This window comes from Condylostylus longicornis, unplaced genomic scaffold (assembly GCF_029603195.1).
Source record: "Condylostylus longicornis isolate FDR11 unplaced genomic scaffold, ASM2960319v2 ptg000027l, whole genome shotgun sequence".
NCBI classification, from domain to species: Eukaryota; Metazoa; Arthropoda; class Insecta; order Diptera; family Dolichopodidae; genus Condylostylus; species Condylostylus longicornis.
The window spans coordinates 2,888,109-2,909,402 of record NW_026577996.1 but is presented as its reverse complement, the minus strand read 5'-3'; the positions used below and the strand labels follow the sequence as shown (position 1 = coordinate 2,909,402).

General features: G+C 23.0%; 1 protein-coding gene across 3 annotated transcripts; it reads right to left on the bottom strand.

Annotated features, from left to right (window-relative positions):
• Positions 1–579: 579 nt before the first annotated feature.
• LOC129607416 (muscle LIM protein Mlp84B-like) lies at positions 580–18,542 on the bottom strand. 3 transcript variants are annotated; one of them, XM_055518438.1, is made up of 9 exons: positions 18,385–18,542; positions 16,459–16,583; positions 16,186–16,345; positions 9,834–9,960; positions 9,071–9,167; positions 4,446–4,530; positions 1,596–1,892; positions 1,182–1,502; positions 580–1,117 (listed from the first exon to the last, which is right to left on the bottom strand). In XM_055518438.1, exons 2-9 carry the CDS (start codon positions 16,571–16,573, stop codon positions 847–849), a joined length of 1,473 nt encoding a protein of 490 aa, XP_055374413.1. In that variant the 5' UTR covers positions 16,574–16,583; positions 18,385–18,542; the 3' UTR covers positions 580–846. The 3 variants fall into 3 exon arrangements, with proteins under 3 accessions (XP_055374413.1, XP_055374411.1, XP_055374412.1); XM_055518436.1 differs by lacking the exon at positions 4,446–4,530 and adding an exon at positions 3,067–3,163; XM_055518437.1 differs by lacking the exon at positions 9,071–9,167 and adding an exon at positions 5,267–5,363.
• Positions 18,543–21,294: the final 2,752 nt, after the last annotated feature.

Below are 21,294 nucleotides of genomic sequence, written 5' to 3'. Positions count from 1 at the left end.
TTAAAATCGTTTTTAAATATGAAAAGTTTCTATATTAAGATCTTCAATTCAAAATTGAAAATGTACACCTCAGGATTCCATACTTCTTTCACTATTGCATAACATTTACATATCTGATTTTCTGACAATAATTGACTGCGAAGTAGCTCTATATGCTGAGGATTGGTTGTATTACCTAGTTAAAGATATCTTGTAATGCTAGTTATTATCTGAGATACTTGTAAGTAAAACAGAATCATATTTTGAAAATTATTCATAACCGCCTTTCTTTTTCTCAACTCGTGAATTACAAAACTTTTCAAAAGTCCCACTATTGTTTATGGAAATTAGGGACACCTCAATAAAATACTAGCAAAAAGCAAGACAATTTTCAAATCCCTTAATTTACACTTTACTTCACTAAATATGCGTATCAACTTTTTCTTTTTAGTTTTTATTCCAAAATAAATTTGACTGAAAACACTTACGAATCGTAATTATCGAATAAAACTTAAAAAAAATTTTGATAATACAAAATCGATTCTCGTATGCTTACATTTGCAATTAGGAAATTCCTTTTTTCAATCATTCAAATCAATGTTCCAGTTGTTTTATTTATTTTATTATTTATTCTCGGTCGAACTTACAAACAAAAAGTAAAACTTAAATTAAGGTTATATAGCTTAAATATTATTAAAAATTAATTAAGTAATTAAAAAAAATTATTATATACTATAAAAAAAATTCGCCGTCGTTTTAGCTCGTTTTTTCTTTATATTAATATTAAGAAAAATTTGTTTTGCCTTGCGCTTTCAATTTTTTTGGAGCTTTATAATACATATTTGTTTATGCATACTGTAGATGATTTTAGGCCATTGTTAAGGTGCCAGCCCCTAGCCCATAACCAACTCCCTTAGGTCCGAAATTCCTTCCGTAACAACTTCTGCAGTAAATATCACCATCTGGACCATCATTTAAGTTAGTTGAATCTAATGATTTTCTACAGTCTGCACAATTGAAACAACGTTTATGCCAAATTCTTGTTTTGCTAATCATTTGCTCAGCTGCATATACGGCATATCCACAACGTGGGCACCCATTGGCCGATTTTTGACCGCATGTTGGTCTACCTTCAGGGCTAAAATTAATTTTTATAATATATATTAAAATAGTCGTATAAAAAAATTTAACATTATTCTTACAAAGATACTGTTGATTCACCGCTAACAGATACTAAAGTAGGTGTATGACCGTATCCAAAACCTTTTGGTCCAAAAAGTTTACCATAGCAAGCTCTACAGTAAATTTCCTTATCAGGACCATCACACGCCAACATTGAATCCAATGGTCTGTGACAATCAGCACAATTAAAGCATTTCTTATGCCAGAAAGCACCTTTTGACAATTGTTGTTCAGCAGCGAAAACCATACCTCCACATCTTGGGCAACCTTGACCTTCAGGTGCTTTAATTGATGTTGTATCTGGATTAATGAATGGGCGCGATTGGGATATTTCATCCTCACTGAAATATGGAAAATTTTGTTTTGTATTGATATAAGTACAATATGCATGTAAATATTTGCAAGAACTTGAATAATTATATTGAATTTCTTACGTCAAACCATCTGTCTGTAAGAAACCAGATCCACAAGCAAATCCATATCCATGTGGACCCCATTTCTTTCCATAACATGTTTTACAGTATACATCTTTATCAGGGCCATCGCACGCTATAATTGAATCCAAAGTTTTAGTGCAATCTTTGCATTTGAAACATTTTCTATGCCATTCTCTGCCTTTAGATAAGACTTGTTCGGCAGCAAATACTACACCACCGCAACGTGGACAACCTTGACCTGGTGGTGCTTTGATTTTAGCTGTATCAATAATTGTAGTTTTGGGAGCCATATCACTATGATTTTTAAAATAAAAAATATATTTATGCATGAATGAAAAATTTTACATAATATTATAATTAATTAGCCCCAAAACGGTTTTGGGGCAAATGTGAGTTTGTTTACATTAATAACGAAATGACTAAACATTGTAAAAGATTCTTACTATTACAGTGAAATGTCAATTCAATTCAATTTAGTTTGTCTTTTTACAAACTGGCGCCCGAACATAATTAATGTTTTAATAAAGATTTTTTAAAACTTAATGTTATTTTTTAAAATGCGTTAGATGATAAATTAATTTTATGTTTTCAATACGTCAAAATTTTGTCGAGATTATTTTTCTTGGAGGATCGCTATATTATTTTTCTTTTCGAAAATCTTTTGTTTATATAGTGGCCATGTAATATCGATTATACTTTTGGAAAATGATATTAAAAATTAAATTGGTGGTATTTTGATTGAAATGTGTAAAAAAATATGTGCTACGTCATAGTCTTTGATTAGGCAACCTAAAACATATATTCGTGGCCAACATTTACATAAAATCGTATTTGAAAAAATCATTTTTTGCATAGACAAGTTTTGTAAAAAAATTTTTTAGCTCTGTATTATGTGTAGATGAAATTAACGAGCGTTCAGTGATGATGTACATATGCAAAATTTAAAATAGAATTTGTCCTACTTTTTCTTTTAGAAATGCACATGGTGCTAATGTACGAGAGGATTATTATGCATTTATGTGGGTAACTCGTTGTAAATTGTTATTATTTCAAATAGAATATACGAAAGTTTCCAAATAATTTTTAAATTAACATAAATATAATATTTTTTTTTACTATTCCGCCTACAGTTTTTTGGTTTTTTTGAAAAAATGTTAGAAAATTTAACCATATAACAAAAATACACACATTATTCAACAACATACAATTCTGAATCATTAAAAATAACATCATAAAGAAAAAGAGAAAAAATTAGAGTACGACACACACATACAAGTATACATTTAATTTTGTAGAAAAAAACGTCAGAAATTTTTCATCTAACAACACCACATTAAAACTTATTTAATATACACACATTAAAATATTCATAATATATGTAAATATGTACATATAATGTGTATAGTTTAGTTTATATATATATGTATGTTTAATGCCTATATATAAATATACTTGTACGTCATTTCACCTCTGCCATTCCACATCTTTTATGTCCGACATTAAACCAATCGATGATATTCCTATATGACCATAACCACGAGCACCAAATCTTTGTGCATAGCAACCTAGAGCAAAACATTTCTTAAAATAAACATATTTATTTTTGTTCAATTTAAACATTTAAATAAAAAAAAAACAGAAACAGAAATGCAAAATACAAGAAAATTAGCGGTTATGAATCTATAATATTTATTTGGGATAAAATAAATTGTTTTATTTTTCAATTAAATTAATTTATTTGATTAAAACCTGGTAACAATAAAAAAAATATTTTTTATTGGATACAAAAAACAATTATTAATTAACATTTTTACAAAAAACCTACATATACGCGTACATTTTCAAACCCAAAATTAATTTTTTGTTAAAAATATTCTTAAGGTATCTACATAAGTGCAAACCACATCTTTAACTTTTTTTATTCAGCAATTAATATTGCATTGCTGAATAAGTCAAATTTGTATAAAATTTTCATTTTGATGCCTTGTTTTAAAATGACGTTTATTGGACAATTGAAATAAGTTCTTGATCTTGAAAAGCAAAATGTATTCAGTCAATAATCCAACAATATCAAATAAAAACATGCACGTATGTACATATGTATGTCTGAAGTATAACAATTTAAAAAAATTGCTGTAATATAAAAACACTTTAATTCACAGAAATGAATGTATAAAAAAACTCTTAAACAATAACTGCATTGATTTCAATAATTTAAATTGTAATCAACAACATTTCTGTAACGAAAATCCTTTAAATACATTTCTGACGTAGATGTAATCATAAAAACTAGAAATCATTCACAATAATTCAAATACACATAATTATGAAGTCAAACGTAGAAAAATATCACACAACAAACCAATTTCTGACAACCTGAACTTAAAACAAAATATTATACGAAGCGTAAACATTAGTAAGATATTGTTCGACCACTATTCAAATAATGCTCAAACACTATTCGGGAAAAAGAACCTAAAATATTTTATTCAATACGTTTAAAATTTCATATATCCTTTCATACAATCAATTTATATTAAAAACTAAACTAAACACTTCATATCTTAAGTTGAGGTTACCGTATTAGACATTAGTGCTTAACCGTATAAATAACAGTACTATGAGAAATTGAGGGCTTTCTTTTTAAATTCATTTCAATTCATAATTTTGTAAGTTTCAAAATTTAAAAGCCGCCTGCATGATATGCAAATTTATTCAAATATAAAATTTCACTCTTTTAAATATTAAAGAGCGTAATTTAATAAAATTATTAAATTTTTTTTTTTGTTACGAGTATATAATAATTTTGATCAAACAATTTAATTTTGATTTCTTTTTTAAACATACCCATTTTGATAAACATCACTTTGTAGAGCTCCACCACCTTGACCATAACCATAGCCTTTTGGACCGAATTTCTTAGCGTAGCAGACTAAACATAAAACAACACAAATTTTATTAAATACAAACATAAGGTAACATAATTTATGAATAAAAAACTCAACAAATATTCTGTAAATTCCATATAAGAAGTTAGTTAAAAGAAAATTCTCAAATATGCATAAAAAATTTAAGAAAAAAAAATTTAGTTTAGGTTAAAAAAATGAACACATTTTAGCTGCATTAGATGTACCTTTAAATTGAAGTAAGTTATAAAAAAAATATTAAATTTCCAGAGAAGCCTTCTAAAACAACCAATTTGTTATTTTGATCATAAAGGGCGGGCGTGTTTACCAAAATACAAATCTAAAGTCGATTTATCTGGCTACGCAATTACAATTTTTATTGCTTAGTATGGTAAATGATTGCAGGTTAGTTTTGCACATAGGTAAATTTTCATATAATAAACCGGCATTAATTTCTTAAAAACTAAATCTATATTTTTACCCAAAAAATAAAATTTTTTAAATTTGCCAAAAACAATGTTGTTATCTATGGTTTCAAGCAGCTTAAAATTAAAAGCAAAATTATTATTTTAAATTATTACGCAATTTAATTAATAAACCTTTATTATATCGGCGAATATTGTTAAAAAATTAAGTATTTCCTTGCAAAGATCGTAAATAGTACGATTGTAAATATAACATTATAATAGATGGCAAATAAAATAATTTGCAAAACAAAAAGCGTAATATTTTATATAAATTTGTATAGAGAATCAATCGCACCTTTACAATATATATTCTTATCGGGACCTTCACAGCAAGTCAAGGAATCGAGACCTTTTCTACAATTTCCACATTTAAAGCACTCCTTGTGCCACATCTATATTATTAATATTTTATAATAAGTAATAATTAATTATTTTTTTGTTTCATTGAATGAATTTTAAAATTTAAATATTGGAAGATCAGGAAATAAATATCTTCCAAAAAATTAAATTTTATAGAAATGCATACATTATTTATCAGTAATATACTAAATTAATTACGATATATCACAGTTATCTATTAATATAATAATATATTGACAAAAATACATTTGAAAAATAATCTCCAGCACAAACATTTAAATTTCAGCAAACGTTGTCATTACTTATATTTCGATCATTTGCATGCGGCTACAGAAAATTATTTTAATAGTACGAGTATTTTTAATTTGTCACATTTAAGTACCACATACCTTTTCTTTACAACAAAAAAATTCTTATATATTCCTTACAACAAAAAAATAAACTTCTATTTCTTACAATTTTTCCTTTCATCAGCCTCAATTATAAACTTCAATTTTTTCAATTAATTGATAAAATGTCAAATCTTCGTATTATAACTGTCAAATGGCATAACTTTTTCTGGCAGATTTTATTATTCGGGTATTGCAAATCAGGTATTACAACTCATGAATTGAATTTTGTATTGCAGTAATTTTTTTAAAGCAGCAGTACTGTAGTCAACATAAGTTTTGCATTCGTTTTATTCAGTGCACATGCACCAATTTGTTAAAAGAAACAGATATAAAAATAGAACGTCAAATTCTTAATATTTACTTTGTTTTCTTAGTTTTGAATTCATTTTTAAATAATATTGACAGTTTGGTTTCGAGTGCAATATTAATATAAAAGAAATGGAAACAGTTTTAGGGCGTGATTGCGTGCTCTCGTAATCATATATTTGTATAATGTAATTTTCGAATGAGAAAAATTTTTGCGTATCTCAATTTTTTTTTTTAAAAACAGTAGTGATTTTCATACGTCTTAGTTCAAAAGTGATAGGACCAAAAGCCGGTAATTAATTAATTTTTTCTTCATACATTTAATGCATTTATGACAATATAAAGTTATTTTCATTGTAATTGAAAAAAATAATGCCAATTAAATGAAAAAAACCCTGTCATTTTTTCTTGAATTTCTTGAAAAAAAAAAATTAATTTCAATATTTTTGTCATAATAATTTTAACCTTTTCAAATCAAAAGTTTTTAGGTAAAATAATTGTAATTGGCATTTTTACATTATAAAATAATTGCGAATAAAAAAATATCTATTTTTATTAAAAAAAAAAATCATCAGGTTGTTTAATTTCTAAAATAGAAAGAAGCCAATTTCAGTTTTTCAAAAGAAACTTTGAATTTATTTTTAAATTGAAAAACAAAAATGTACTTTGTATATGTGTGTATATAAATATTGTTTTTTTGTATGCATATACGTACACAACATACATTTAAAGTATACTTGTGATTTCTCATTCGCGCCCACATTCATTTTTATTTTATTTTATATAGAAAATTAATTAAGTTTATTTTTTTTTTAAATAATTTTTTCATATTTTCATAATTTTATATCAAATTTTTATAATATTTCTTTTTCTTTTAATATCATTCAATATATTTTATGAGTAAATGGTAATATCAAATAATAATATTATGTAATATTTATGCCTTATCTATTTTTATTTTATAATATTAAAAAAATTTTGCAGAATATTTTCTTATTATATTTTTATATCAAAAATAATAAAAAAAAAGTTTAATATAAATCAAATCATAAAATTTTGAATTATTTAATAATTCAAAGTGTCCCGAAATATTAAGAAAAATATAATTATAGAATTTTTAAAAAAATAGCGCATACTTGATTATACAAAATAAAATAATTTTACTATGAGTTTTATTTATTTATTTTTCTTTCCGTCCACCAGTTGCGGGAGCAATAGGACATTACACTTGACATTTTAGAGTCAAGCTTCAATTTCAGAGCTCAGTTAATTATGGATATATGAGTAATAAAAATTTTTTTAGTTTTGCCAGATATTTTTGTATTTCGAAAGGAATGACGGTGTGGTGACACTAGAAAATAACAGCCTGATCGTGTATCTCGCTTTTTTATTCACTTTCAAATCAGAATTTTTAGCATTTTCTAATTCTAATAAGATCGCTAATTTTTTCAATTGAATTTGTACTTTTTTCTCAAATTATCGATTGAACGTCTCATTTTCAAATACAAAGTGAATTAACTTTCTACGCATTTAAAAAAAAAAAACGGGATACGCAATAGCAAATAATTCTTCTCACCCGAAAATTACATTATACAAGTATAATATGATAGTTACTCACTTTCTTCTCACTTTCCGATTAAAGTAAAGAGATAGACGATCAGGCCCTATTTTTTTTGGTTTAATATTTTGATATTGTTTGTGAAGTAAGGTTGATTTTATTACGGACATACAAGTTAAGCTTCACTTTAAATGCGATTTTGTATTTGAAATATTTTAAAAATAATTTAATTTGTTTTTTTTTACGAGCATGAACAGAAAGTAAATCAAAATCAGAAAAAATTATACTTTTAAAATAATTTAATTCAAGTTTTTTTTTTTTTGGAAAATTTAACTCTAATAAGAATAGTTTTTGATAAACAAAAGCTAGGTGGCAATATATATGTGCTTAAATTAAGTATAAAAACTTGGTTTTTTATCACATTTTATGCCAGTTCTATGTTTTATATGTTGCCATATATTTCAGATTTTTTGACAAAATTTTCCGAATTTTCTGTAATATGGTAACGCTGATTGTATAATACGCTGTATTATAAAAATACAATTTTGTATAATATAAATTAGTAAAATATTAATTATAGTGAGCTGATAAGGTGCAATTTTATATAGTGAGAAAAAATAACTACGCCTAGAACATATGCAATTATTAGGTCTATTTTTGTTTACTTTTACTAAAAGATATGAAAATACAACCCCTTTATCTCCTGTAGTAGAACCTCTAAATCTCTGTTACTCACTTTTCTTCTTTTTATATTAACAATTAAAAAGTCTAATTAAAGATCTTATAGTTTATATATTAAATAAAACTCAAATTATCCTCGTGACCGTACGCATAAGATTACTTTTGTGAAAACTTGGGTAAAATTTGGTAAACAAAAATTATATTTCGGTCGTAAAATTATGTATATTCTTCAGTTCGTACAGAATTTTAAACCATTTGTTGGAAAAACGAGGAAATGTGGAAGAGAGTGAAGAGAGAGCTCTCTTTGTATATGCTGATATGCCACGGTTAATATTTTAAATTTGTTTTAGTCAAAAAAATATTAATATGTTTTTAATTTTATCTAGATTAGGTTAAGTTATGTTAGGTCGACGCTGCTACCATAAGGTACATATAGGCCAGAAAGCCCTGTTAATTTCATCTAAATAAAAAATTAATTTAAAAAAACAGACTTTTTATCAATTTCCTAAATCTGTTACCGACAATCAATCAAATGTCAAATCAAATATCTTCAGAAATAATGTGTCCAGTAAACTTGATACATATCAGAAAAGGTAAATAACATTCTTAAACATTTCTTAATTCGACAATTAATTGTCGATTCCAATATTATATACTAACAATTTTTGGAATTATTCATTATAGACTATTATACACTCGTTGCTTGATATTCTTTAAGATGATTTGATTAAGTTAACACTATATATCGATTGGAAAACAAAAAATACAAACATTGAACATAATCATACATATAAATTTTTACCTCTGCAATATATTTCTCTATCGGGGCCGTCGCAATGCATTGTTGAATCTAACGTTCTATTACATAGTAAACATTTAAAACACCTTCTGTGATAACCCTATATATTTAAATTATTCCAGATAAAAATGTTTTTCTACAAACATATTTGTTATACAATATTATACAATATCCCATAAATAACGATAATTTTCACTTTATAAATAGATAAAATGAAAAAAAAAATTGAATATTCTTAATTTGTAGACCATATTTTAAAATAATTATAGCAATTTCATATTTTGTATGAATTCTAAATTTACAATTAATAAATGAAGAATTTGAAAATTTTTCGTTCTTAAATATTTAATTCACATATATTTTGTTTAATTAATTTTTGATATAATTGCCGAACGAAATTTACGTTCTAGATTTTGTGATTATTAAAACAAAATTAAAAAATTATATTTATCTGGTTTTTCTCAAATTTCATTACAATTAGAAAATTTAAGAAATTCAATTAATTTTTAATTTTGAAGTTGTACACGTTACATATGGGATACTCTTTATGTATAAATAATATAAAGTGAATATTATATGTACATATATATGTACTATGGTTTATGTATACATTTCCATAAGAGTATTGTTATATATTATATGTATGTATGCAATCATACATGTGCGAATGTAAATCATTCTTGTTTGAATATTTCCTTAAAACTTTTTGTTATTTTCTTTTTTTTTTTTGTCAAATGGTAAAAATATTTTTAAATCATATACTTACTCTTCCTCTGGCTAACATTTGTTCAGCTGCATAAACATAGCCACCGCAACGAGGGCATCCTTTACCTTCTGGTGCTTTTGCAATGACTTTAGGTTCTAATCTAGCTCCATTTCGCATTTCGTGCTCTCTGTAAATTTTTGTATTTTTTTTTTTATTATTTTATTAAACAATAAAATATAAAAATTAAATATTTTGAGATTTGATAGTCTCTTTCTTCTCTTTTTTAGTATAACTAAAAATTATTTATTTGAAAATTGTTTTTCCCTATTTTTACAAGTTTATTATTTCAGATTTTAGCTTCAAATTTATTCTGAAATTGAATATGTAGCTTATATTTTGCAATTAAAGGAAAAAACCGCTAGATAAAAAGTCGAGCAATATCGCATTTAAAAAAAAAAAACTTACCTATACTTAAATTTATAATATGGTTTCCACAAATTTTTTAAAAGATTTCTCTAACGAAAGCCAAAATATTTAAAAAATTTGTTTCAGATTCTTATGTACACCGAAATGGAAGACATCTTCAGCTCGAATTCTTTTATAAACTTTCCTTAAAATTTTTCATAATAAAAATTGCTTTTGTTTTCTTTTCATATACTCGTGCATAAGCAGGATCCAAAAAATGCTCATAAAATTGTTAGAGTTCTCAATATTTCTTATACTCGAAGTTAATGAGCCTGAAAAAAGACTTTAGTTCAAGGAAACATTTTAAAAACCGTTCTTTATAAACTTATAATTTATCATTGCCGAAACTATGCCAATTACAGTTTTTGAAGTTTTTACAAACGCTTTTGTAATGACAATTTTCCGAAAAAAAACAAGTATAGTAAAAGTGAATTGGTTTTTTGTATATGGCAACCCTTATACATGCTATTCGTACAAAGCATTATTTCACTCATTTTTATGGAGAACGCGGAAAGAATTGAGAAATTTTTATGATTTTTAACTGCAAAAGAGCAAATTGCTAAAGTAGTGTGTATGGTGGTTAATTTTGAAAGTTTTGAATACAAAATTACAATATTTATCAGTTTATTTTATGTTTTATTTATTTAATGTTCAGTTCGTGTCACCTTTCCAATACCAAAATAATATTTCCTAAGCTAAAAGAAGCTAAAAAAAATTTAAAGCAATTGAATTGTTGGTTTGACGCACCTTTAGAGAGTACTATATGGTTTCGGATTTAAATGTAACTTAAAGTTTTAAATAGATACAAGATTATTATAATCAAAGAAATAATCAAGATGGGAATAATATTTTTCTAATCTCAAACTTAATATAATAGCAGAATTGTTAAAATATATGTATAATATTTTTTTCCCTCTTCCATTCAATATTAATTTTTCCCTATGCTTTTGTATCTCTTTCAAATACAATTCAAAAATAATCAAACAACCTCATTGTTTAGTTCTAAATATTGCCATTTTAATATTTGTTTATAATTTTGGATCTATATACTGTCAAGATGGCTACCATTAAACCAAAGTAGTTATGATTTAATATATATATATTTTTTTTCTAAATTCTTTGCATTCTTTTTTTTTATAGGCTTCTTTTCTCAGTAGTAACTTAGAAAATTTCTATTTTCCTTTTAATTTATAAATGCGGTTGGGCGGATATTGCCAATTTTTTCTTCTTTAAATGCAAAATTTTAAGTTTATCACTTTTTTTAATTGGTTTTGTATAATTATAATTTTATTTTTTATATTTTTTTAATTATTTTAATTTTCTTTTATTAATTTTTAGTTTTTATTATATATAAATTTATGTACATTTATGTATATGTTAGGTTTATTATTATTTTTTTTTTGTTAATTTTTAATTTTAAATTTTTTAATGTTTTTTGTTTTTATAATTTTAATTATAAATAATTTAAAATATTTTTATGTTGCGTTAGTAAAATTGGTTTTATTTTGTTGCAAGCATTTTTTTTTATATATTTATTTTATTTATATATTATATTGTTATTATTATATATACATGTTTATTATGTAATTATATAAAAAAATATTTATATTTTTTTTAAAACTAATTTCCATTTTATGGATTTTTTTTTATATTTAAAATTTATATTGAAATTTCCGTAGGTTATGCAAACCGGTTGAATGTTTTTTTATTCTTCAATTAAATTTATATTATATTTTTTTTTTAATACTTTGGATTTAAGAGTAGCCTTCATCTCAAACCTTTTGTTTTTTTATTTATATTATATAATTATCACAAACATAAATATATATGGATGTGTGTATGTGTATGTGTTAAACATATGTTTGTCTCTATAATTTTCCCCCTTAATTGCTAATAAAATATCTTTAATAAAAATCAAATTCTATATATGTATAGTATAAGTAATTGAAAATTGTAATGTAATTACAAAATTACGAAATACAGAGAAATATGTGAGGTTAAGGTTCATTATTATTTTTCCATCAAACCAACAACAACAAAAAAGAACGTATAACATTAAAAATATGTTCAGTGTTTTTTTTTTTTTTGTATGTTTATTATTTAAACTTTTTTTCATATATTTTTACCTGAATAATAAAACATCATAATATATATATGTATATACATATGCATGTACTTTATAGTAATAAATCAAAATATTATATATATGTATAAATAAATAGTTGTAACCAATAATACAATAATTATACCTTTTAAGAAAAATATTATTTTAACATATACATATATGTATATATATATATATATGCATATATGCATATTTTAAATAATAAAAGTTAAAGTCTACAAAATAGTTCTTTTTTTTTATACACTTTAAAAAAAAAAAAAAAAAATTTTTTTAATGACAAACATACAAACAGTAAAATTGATTCTTGATTCAAATTTTTAAAATATATAAGAGTAGATATTATCATATATAAATTTTGTGTATATTTTCAAAACGGGATGCAGGAAGCAGCACTCCAACGAAGTTCCATATTATAACTCTGTTGATTTAATTGCTGTGATTGAACAAGAAAATAATAGAGGACATAAATATCCATGCAACATTATGAAAGATAAATAAATGTGTGTGAATGGGAGAGCAAATATTATAAAATTTTTTTGTTTTTTTTTTTATTTTATTGTTAATGATATAATAATTAAATGATATAAAAAAAAAAGAGTAAATTAAGTAAATAAATTAATAATATAGTAATTCATTAATCATAGTTATTTATTATATGAGAAAAACATGGTTAATTGTGCGATAAATACATTTTTTTTCTAAAATTTTTTCGACAAAGACTACACATAAAATAAGAAATAATTAAACAGATTCACAAACATTACATATTTTTTTATGGTCGCTTTTATTTGCTTTTATTTTTTTTTTTTGTTTGTATATAAATATAAAAATTTTAAATATTTTATAATTCCTACAAAATATACTTTAAATAAAAAAATAAAGAGGCAATTTCGAAATTATATTTTATTAATTAATAAAACACACTCTGGACGATGAATGCAAAATATATTTTGTTCAGCAATTCAAAATTATGTAGCTGAATGAGATATAGAGCGTTTACCAAAATTTACAGATCTAACGTCAATTTGATTGATTCAGCAATTGAAATTTTATTACTGAATAAATTGAATTGAAGTTAAATTTATATTTTGGTAGATGCCCATATAGTTTAAAGTTAAATCCGCATTTTGGCAAAACGACCATAAAAACTTTGACATATAGAAATTGCAGCAGTACCTTGCAGCGTTATATTTATTTCAGACATTAAACAAATCATAAGCTGAATTGTGTATTAATACCGCATTGCTGCAATTACAATCTTCAAGTTAAGTTTAATTTTCAAAACAAAACAATAATTTTTAATTTATAAAAAAAAATTAACAATTATACTAATAGAATTTTTAAAAAAAATCGAAATTGCCTCTAATTCTTTATTTTTAGCAACAACATTAATAACAAAAAATGTAAATAAACAATTAGGTTAATATAAATAATTCAAAAATAAAATAAAAGTAACAATATGTTTGGGGTAAAAAGCTACATTTTTGTAGATTTAAAAAAAAAATGGTTTTCAGTTTTAAAGATTAAAGTTAAACTGTTGTTGTACCGTTATGTCCTAATATAAATTTATTAGTTATGATTTAAAATGCTTTTTTTTTGTTTTGATCACATTTTAATTTAATAATATTATAATTTTTTTTTCTTTGAAAAAAAAAAACACTAAATTATTTAAATTTATACTAATTGTATTGTAAAATATAGAAAAAAAATTAAATTTAAACATAATGCACCATTGCCCTCTGATTTCGGTGCAAGAATATCGATTTTTGTTTTTGTAAGTGCAATTGATTGAAATTTTGGAATAATTATTAGAATCTGGTAAGGTTGGCTATATAATTGTGATATGCGTATGTGTGAAGTTTTAAAACTTTCGAAATAACTTTATATTTTACAAATTATGTAGAAAATAATTGCAAGCTTTATTTTTCTTTACGTATACTTTTGAAAAACGATTTCGTTTATAATATAGTGTATAGAATATATAAAAAATGTCAATAATTTGAAATGTCAGAAATTTTGATGGTTGTAATCGATTAATGTTTTATATAAATCGATTAATTTTACAATTTTTAATTAGAATAATTTTGAATTATAATACGATATTTAATAATCCTGACAATGGTTGTAGCACTAGTCAGGCTATATTGACTTGAAGAAAATTGAATTATATTCAAAAATTGATGAACATTAAATTATCGCCGTATAAGCAATTCATTTTATATGAAGCCTATAGTTCATATTGACATTTTAATATCAAATTCTCTTGTCAGTTCAAATCTGAAAATATTTGTTTCAATTTCGTTTTTGATAACGCTAATAATTAACTTTCTTTTTTTTTTTGGATGAAATGTGGGTATCAAAATAATTGTTGTCTTTTGATGCAATAATAATTTTGTTTTATATAAACTTTAAAATTTTTGTATAATATGAATAAATATTTTCTTATAATTATATTATTTATTTATGATTATCTCTAATTATTTAATTATTTAGCATTATTTTTAAAATTCATTTATACATTTATGTTTTATGTAAATTATATTAAACATGCATAAATACATGTGTGCGTGTGCGTGTATACATTTATACGTATATAGTCTCATATTATTATTTGAATTGATTGATGAAACAAATAATTGTGTTGAATTGGTTATTTAATTTTCTTTTCCTTTCCAAAATATTTAAAAACAAAATGAGTATACAAAAAATACAATATAAAAAACTGCATTCAAAATAACAAATCTGAAGTACATAAATTTCGTAATTAAAATTTTATAAATGAAATCACTAATAAAAAAAAATGTTTTTTTTTATATACCATAATAGCAATAAACATCGGCGTCAGCATCGCATGTGTCAAATTTAAAATTACACATATTCGCATTTCTTTCACTTTGCTTGAGCTTTAAGTGTCTTGTATTTTTTCTCTTTTTTTACGTTGCATTTTACAATATTTCAGTATTTGTTAATTTTTTTATTAAGTTTTTCATTTTCAGCTACCTTATAATACTTAAGCTCGAAAAAAAAATCCTAATAAAACTTTGTTTTTCACAAAAAGCTAGAAAAATATAATATTTTATAGTTGGTTTGCAATAACAGAACGGAAATTTCATATATAAATAGTATGATTATTTAAGATTTTTCGTTTTAAAATAAACATTTTATTTTTAACTAAATACATAAAATTAAAAAAAGTCTTTATTTCATTTCATTTGATTTATTTCATTTTTATCATCGCCTTTATTTAAATTCATTTTTAACTTTTTAGTACAAAGTTGCTTTGAAATACAACTGTAATGAACATTAACAAAATTTGACAAGTACCTACAATGCAGATCTAATGTCAATTTGACTTACATATTTAACAATTTATCATAAAACTGTATTGTTGAATAAGTCAAGTTGACGTTAAATTCACATTTAGGTAGACACTGCCCTGTTTTTGTTTTTTTTTAATTTAAGTTTAGCATACTCAAAAAACCCTTATTCTTTTTCGAAATCCATTTTATATTATACATTGTTTAAAAATTTTAAACATAAAATAATTAAAGTTCTGTCAAAAAAGTTAAAAATTGAACTTAAAAAAAATTTCTGCGAATAATATTTGTGAATCAGTGTCAGTATATAATAAAATACTTAAAAATTATTGTTATATATTAAATATTATTTAAATATATATTATATTTTTTTTAATTTATTAAAAAAAGTATTTTAATAATCACATATATTATGAAAAATTTAGCTAGAAATTTAGAAGAATAAGTCAAAAAAAAGAGAAAAGAAAAGAGAAAAAATATAAAAACAAAAAAAAAAAATACTTACTCTCTTTGTAAATGGGCACCTGAGTCCATTGAAAGACAACCCGCTCCACCACCGAAACCATAGCCTTTTGGTCCGTATTTACGGCCATGGCAATTTTTGCAGAATAATTGTTTTTCATGTTCTGTGCAGTTAGTGGAATCTAAAGCTTTGTTGCACATTTCTTAAAAAAAAACAAAAGAAATAAAAATATAATAATTGAAAATTTGTATATGTAGTATAAATATATAAAAATATGTGCTTTATCCTTCTATTCATGGATAAATGAATACTTACCACATTTGAAACAAGTTTTGTGGAACTTATAACCTCCAGCAACCCGTTCTTCAGCAGCATAAACTGATTTGCCACATTTTGGGCATTTTGGTGTTTCTTGTGGTGTGAAAGGCATATTTATTTAGCTGTTAAAAAAAAAAAAACATAATTAATTCATAAGAACCTATAAAAAATATTTAAGAAAAAACCCTTAAAATTTTTATGTTTTTAATTTAGATTCTATCATAAACTTAATAAACTAACAATTACTATAGTTATATGAGCTTTCTTTAAAACCTTACTTTAAGCTTTAAGCTGAATTTACTCCTTCCTCATATAATTTAAATCAAACTAAAAAAATTTTATAATGAAATTTAACTTTCTACAAAATGAAGAAGCAGAATGTCAAATTTTTGCATTTTTAGTGTTCGATTTGAATTTGACAGACAGCAGCAGTGAATTCAACTTTCAAATTTGTATCGTTTAATCAATTGTTAAAAATCGATTTTAGATGCTCTGTTAAAACACCAAATTTTCTACTACAAAAAAAAATAATTTCTTTTTTGCATTTGTACAATTTATGAAATGTTTATTTAACATACATGTAAAATATATGTGCATATATATGTATTTATCGCATGTATATATATGCAATTATATCCGGAATTTATTTTTCCTTTTTTTGTGAAAATATTAAAATACCCTATATATTTATTTGAAATAAAACTGGGTTATTTGACTAAAATATCTTTTGTGATGGAAACAAAAAAAGTATTTTATTTCATAAAAAGCAAAAAAAAAATTCTATCATTTCTATATGTTTTCCCCTTAAATTTATTTCAAAATATATATGAGATAATATTGTGTACCAAAAATTGTTGGAAGTATATTTATAAATAGTATTTTAGAAAATTATACAGTCATCTAAAGTTTATATTCAAAAATATATATTATTTTTTTAATGGTGCTCTATAAATAGATGTTTAAGATTGAAAAAAATAAAAAAAAAAAAATTATTCAATTTTTCTTTACAGATCGTTTACTTACATTTATACATATGTATGTCATGTATAAATGTATACATATAATTCCACATAATTTACATATACATAACATATATATGGTACATATATATAAATACATGTGCTTATATATATATATTATTATATAAAATATACATTGATACCCGTATATTTCTTTTCAAATTTCCAAAAATATTATGAAAAAATATTAATCGTATTCCATAACACTCGCTTATATATATATATATAAGCGAGTATTATATATATTTATATATAAGCCTATATATATATATATATATATATAATATATATATATATATAGGCTTTTTTAAAATATATCAAAGAGATTTTATCACAATTTTCTTGAATTTCTTCTAAAAAATCAAGAATTTTCGCTCAATTTGTGATAGAAATGAAAAAATATATTTTATGTATAAAAAAATAATTTTTTTCGATTTTTCATTTCGACATTGTTATATATATATATAAATGTATATATACATTATTATATAATAATTTCATATTTTAAAGAAAACTCTAACTGTATTTTAATTTATATATATATATATATGTAAAATTAAAAATTCGGCAAAATTTTGTGCGAAAAATATTCGGGGAAATTTTTTTGAAAAATTCAAAAAAAAACTTTAAAATTATTTCCTCTTCTTATTTTTTTTTAAATTGTAAAATTAGTAATTTTCCAAGATTTTCAAATTTTTTATAATTAGTTTTTCATTATTTTATTTTTTTTTTCTCTTCATAATTAAATAACGAAATTTTTTTTAATTATTCTTAATATTTTTTTTTAATTTTTTAATATTACACTTTAATCTTTAATAAATTTGCAATTTTTTTTCTTGGGCAATTAAAAATATTTAATTATTTTTTCTTTAAATACGAACACAGGAATTTTTATCTATCGTACCTTTATTTTTTTTGAAAATTTTACACAAAGAGAAAATACAGATTATTTTATTTCAAACTTTTCAGAGTGAGCTGCGCTTCTCGACAAAACTCGTTTTCGAATGAACTAGAGGGTGTCAGTGATCAGGTAGTCTATACGCAAATTTATTTACCAGAAATCTATATTTGTGTGAGAGAGTAAAGAGAAATAAAATTATAAATTTTGTCGTGGGATTGAATTTTGTTTTTCTCTGTATTTTTTTCCTTTTTTTTTCTAATTCTCTTAAATATATTCTTCAGTTATTATTATAAATTGTACACACATAATTTATTTATGTATATGTGTACTACTCAAGTTGAAATAAAACAAATGGAAAACCCACAAGCAAATAGAAAATAGAAAAAAACGAAACGAAAAATTAAAGAAAAAAAGGAAAATCAAAAATGAAAAATTAAAGAAAATTTTGTGTGGAAACTGACAAAAAAAAAATCATATAAAATTTAAATTTTCATACACATACACTTTCGCATCAAAAAACGTTCTTAACGGTAATGTAAATTTGTGTTCTTTTCGTAAACACAAACAAAACTCTTAAAATTATGTATAGATATATATATGTATATAGAGTATATTATCGTGTATTTGAATATAATATGTATTATGCATATATATGCATATGCATGTATGTATATTTATTATAAATTTATGAAAGTTACAGCATATATAGTTTTTACTACAGATTATCAAAAAGGAAGAAGAGAGATAGGCAGGTGGAAATTTTGTAAGCAATTTTTACTATATGGAAAGGCTTTAAATTTGCTATTTTAATGAAATTGCTTTCATTTTATTTTCCTTTTATATATGTACATAATATATAATACAAATATTATTTATGATAACTTATAATAACTTGGAATACCTATACATATGCATGATTACATACACACAAAAGGCATAACTTTAATTTTTTTTTCTATTTCAAAGAAATTTTTTTTTTTATATTTGATAGATGTTTGAGTATTAATTTATGTTTATACATATAAATGTGTACATATACATATATATTTGGAAAAATTAAAGTTATTAAAGTTTTTCATCTGTATTCAAATATCCTATTTTGTATGATATATATACATATTTGCTTATACTCGTATATGCATGATTACCTGTCCGTACATGTATATACAATGAATTGTATATACATGTCATGTATATACAATGAGATTAGTGTAGGAAATAATGTTAAGAGTTAAAAGCATGCGTGAACAAAATATTGGAGAAATTATTAAATTATTAGAGAAACTTTCTTATCATATTACAAAAAAATTTTTTGATATATAGTACAAAATGTAAAATACATGTGTAAGTATAAGTATATATCACAACATTAAATTAAAAATTACTTTAATATTTTAAAACATAGTTTTATTGCTAATTCTAAAATCGTTATGCAAGTGATATATAAAAATTTTGTAATAAAAATATATAACATTAATTTGATAATAATAATAAATAATGTAAAAATAATAATATATTATAAATTCCTCTTTAATTTCAGGTAAATTTGTAAATTATTGTTTTATTTTTCAGGAAATGAAATTTTAATATTTGTACAAACATATTTTATTTAATATTCAACCTACATATAACAGTTTTCCATATAAAAAAAAAACAACAACTTTATGACATTGCATATATTACAATATGTGTATGTATGTATAACATTTTACGGTAAAAAAATTTATTTACTTAATTATAAAATGCTTAAAATAGAATTAAAAATAATTTTAAATGAAATGCACATTTTGTATAACAATAATGAGTTGCTCATATTATTATATGCATATATATATATGCAATTAAAACCACATTTAGAACAAATGAATTTATATTTGAACAAATTAATATTTTTGATGACATACCGTATTATATATGAGTGTTATTATATACCGTATCTTATAATACATATACGTGCATGTATGTATATATACAGGGTCGCCTACAGAAATTTTCATATACTATACAATGCAATGCAAATTACATTTTTATATTTTTGTTTAGGCTACACTCTGAATTTTTTTTTTTTGGACTTTAATTATACATTGGTGTATAGTTTTTACATATTGAAAAATCTATTTTTCATATTTAAAATTAAAAATTTTGTAAATATAATATGTATGTAGAGTTGTAGCAAAATTGAATCAAAAATATAATTAAAATTTCTTTTCTTTATTATTCCAATTAAATTTAGACATTTCACATAAATAAAATGATTATTCCTGCCTCCATATATATGTGGCTTTGTATGTATATCTTCCATTTAATTAAAAAAAATTTTTTTTTTGGTTCAAATATGAAAATGAAATTCTTTTAGTGACAGTTTAAATGTTAGTAAAATCTAATCAAATTAAAAATTTAGATTTAAATTTAGATCAAATCTGCTTCTTAATCAAATCTCTTCTCTCCCGCTTCTTTTCCAAATTATCGCTAACCAAAGTTCCTATAAAAACAAAGTAGTAACGGTAAATATTTTATCAGAGGCAATACAATAATATATTTCAAATTAAATCCGAATCTAAATTTAAACCCCTTCGATTTACAACTTTTTCTTTTACTACCCATCATATTAATTTCCCCTCATTTTTCTTCATTGTATAAATTGACAAAATGATACAACCATTTTGTCGATTTACACAATACTTTTTCCGACAAATCTTTTTTTTTAATAAATAACTGATTTCTACTCACAATGGCTTTTAAATTGTGATTTACAACGAATGAAAGTTAGTTTCGTTAACAAGCAGAACTCAAATATCAAATTTCAAGAAATTCCATCAATCCGTTCCGTTCCGTAAGTTAAAATTTGAAATCGGCCCCCAGTTCAGTTTTCGAGACCTGATCTTTCAAAAACTTCGAGACCTGATCTTTCAA

Bases quoted from the DNA above. Each gene is read 5' to 3' on its own strand.
- LOC129607416 (XM_055518436.1), bottom strand. From the start codon at position 16,573: ATGCCTTTCACACCACAAGAAACACCAAAATGCCCAAAATGTGGCAAA. The intron at 3,164-9,070 runs GTAAAAATTTAT...GTTTTGCTCTAG, and splicing joins TAGAGAAATATATTGCAGAG to GTTGCTATGCACAAAGATTT. The intron at 1,503-1,595 runs GTAAGAAATTCA...TCCATATTTCAG, and splicing joins TTACAGACAGATGGTTTGAC to TGAGGATGAAATATCCCAAT.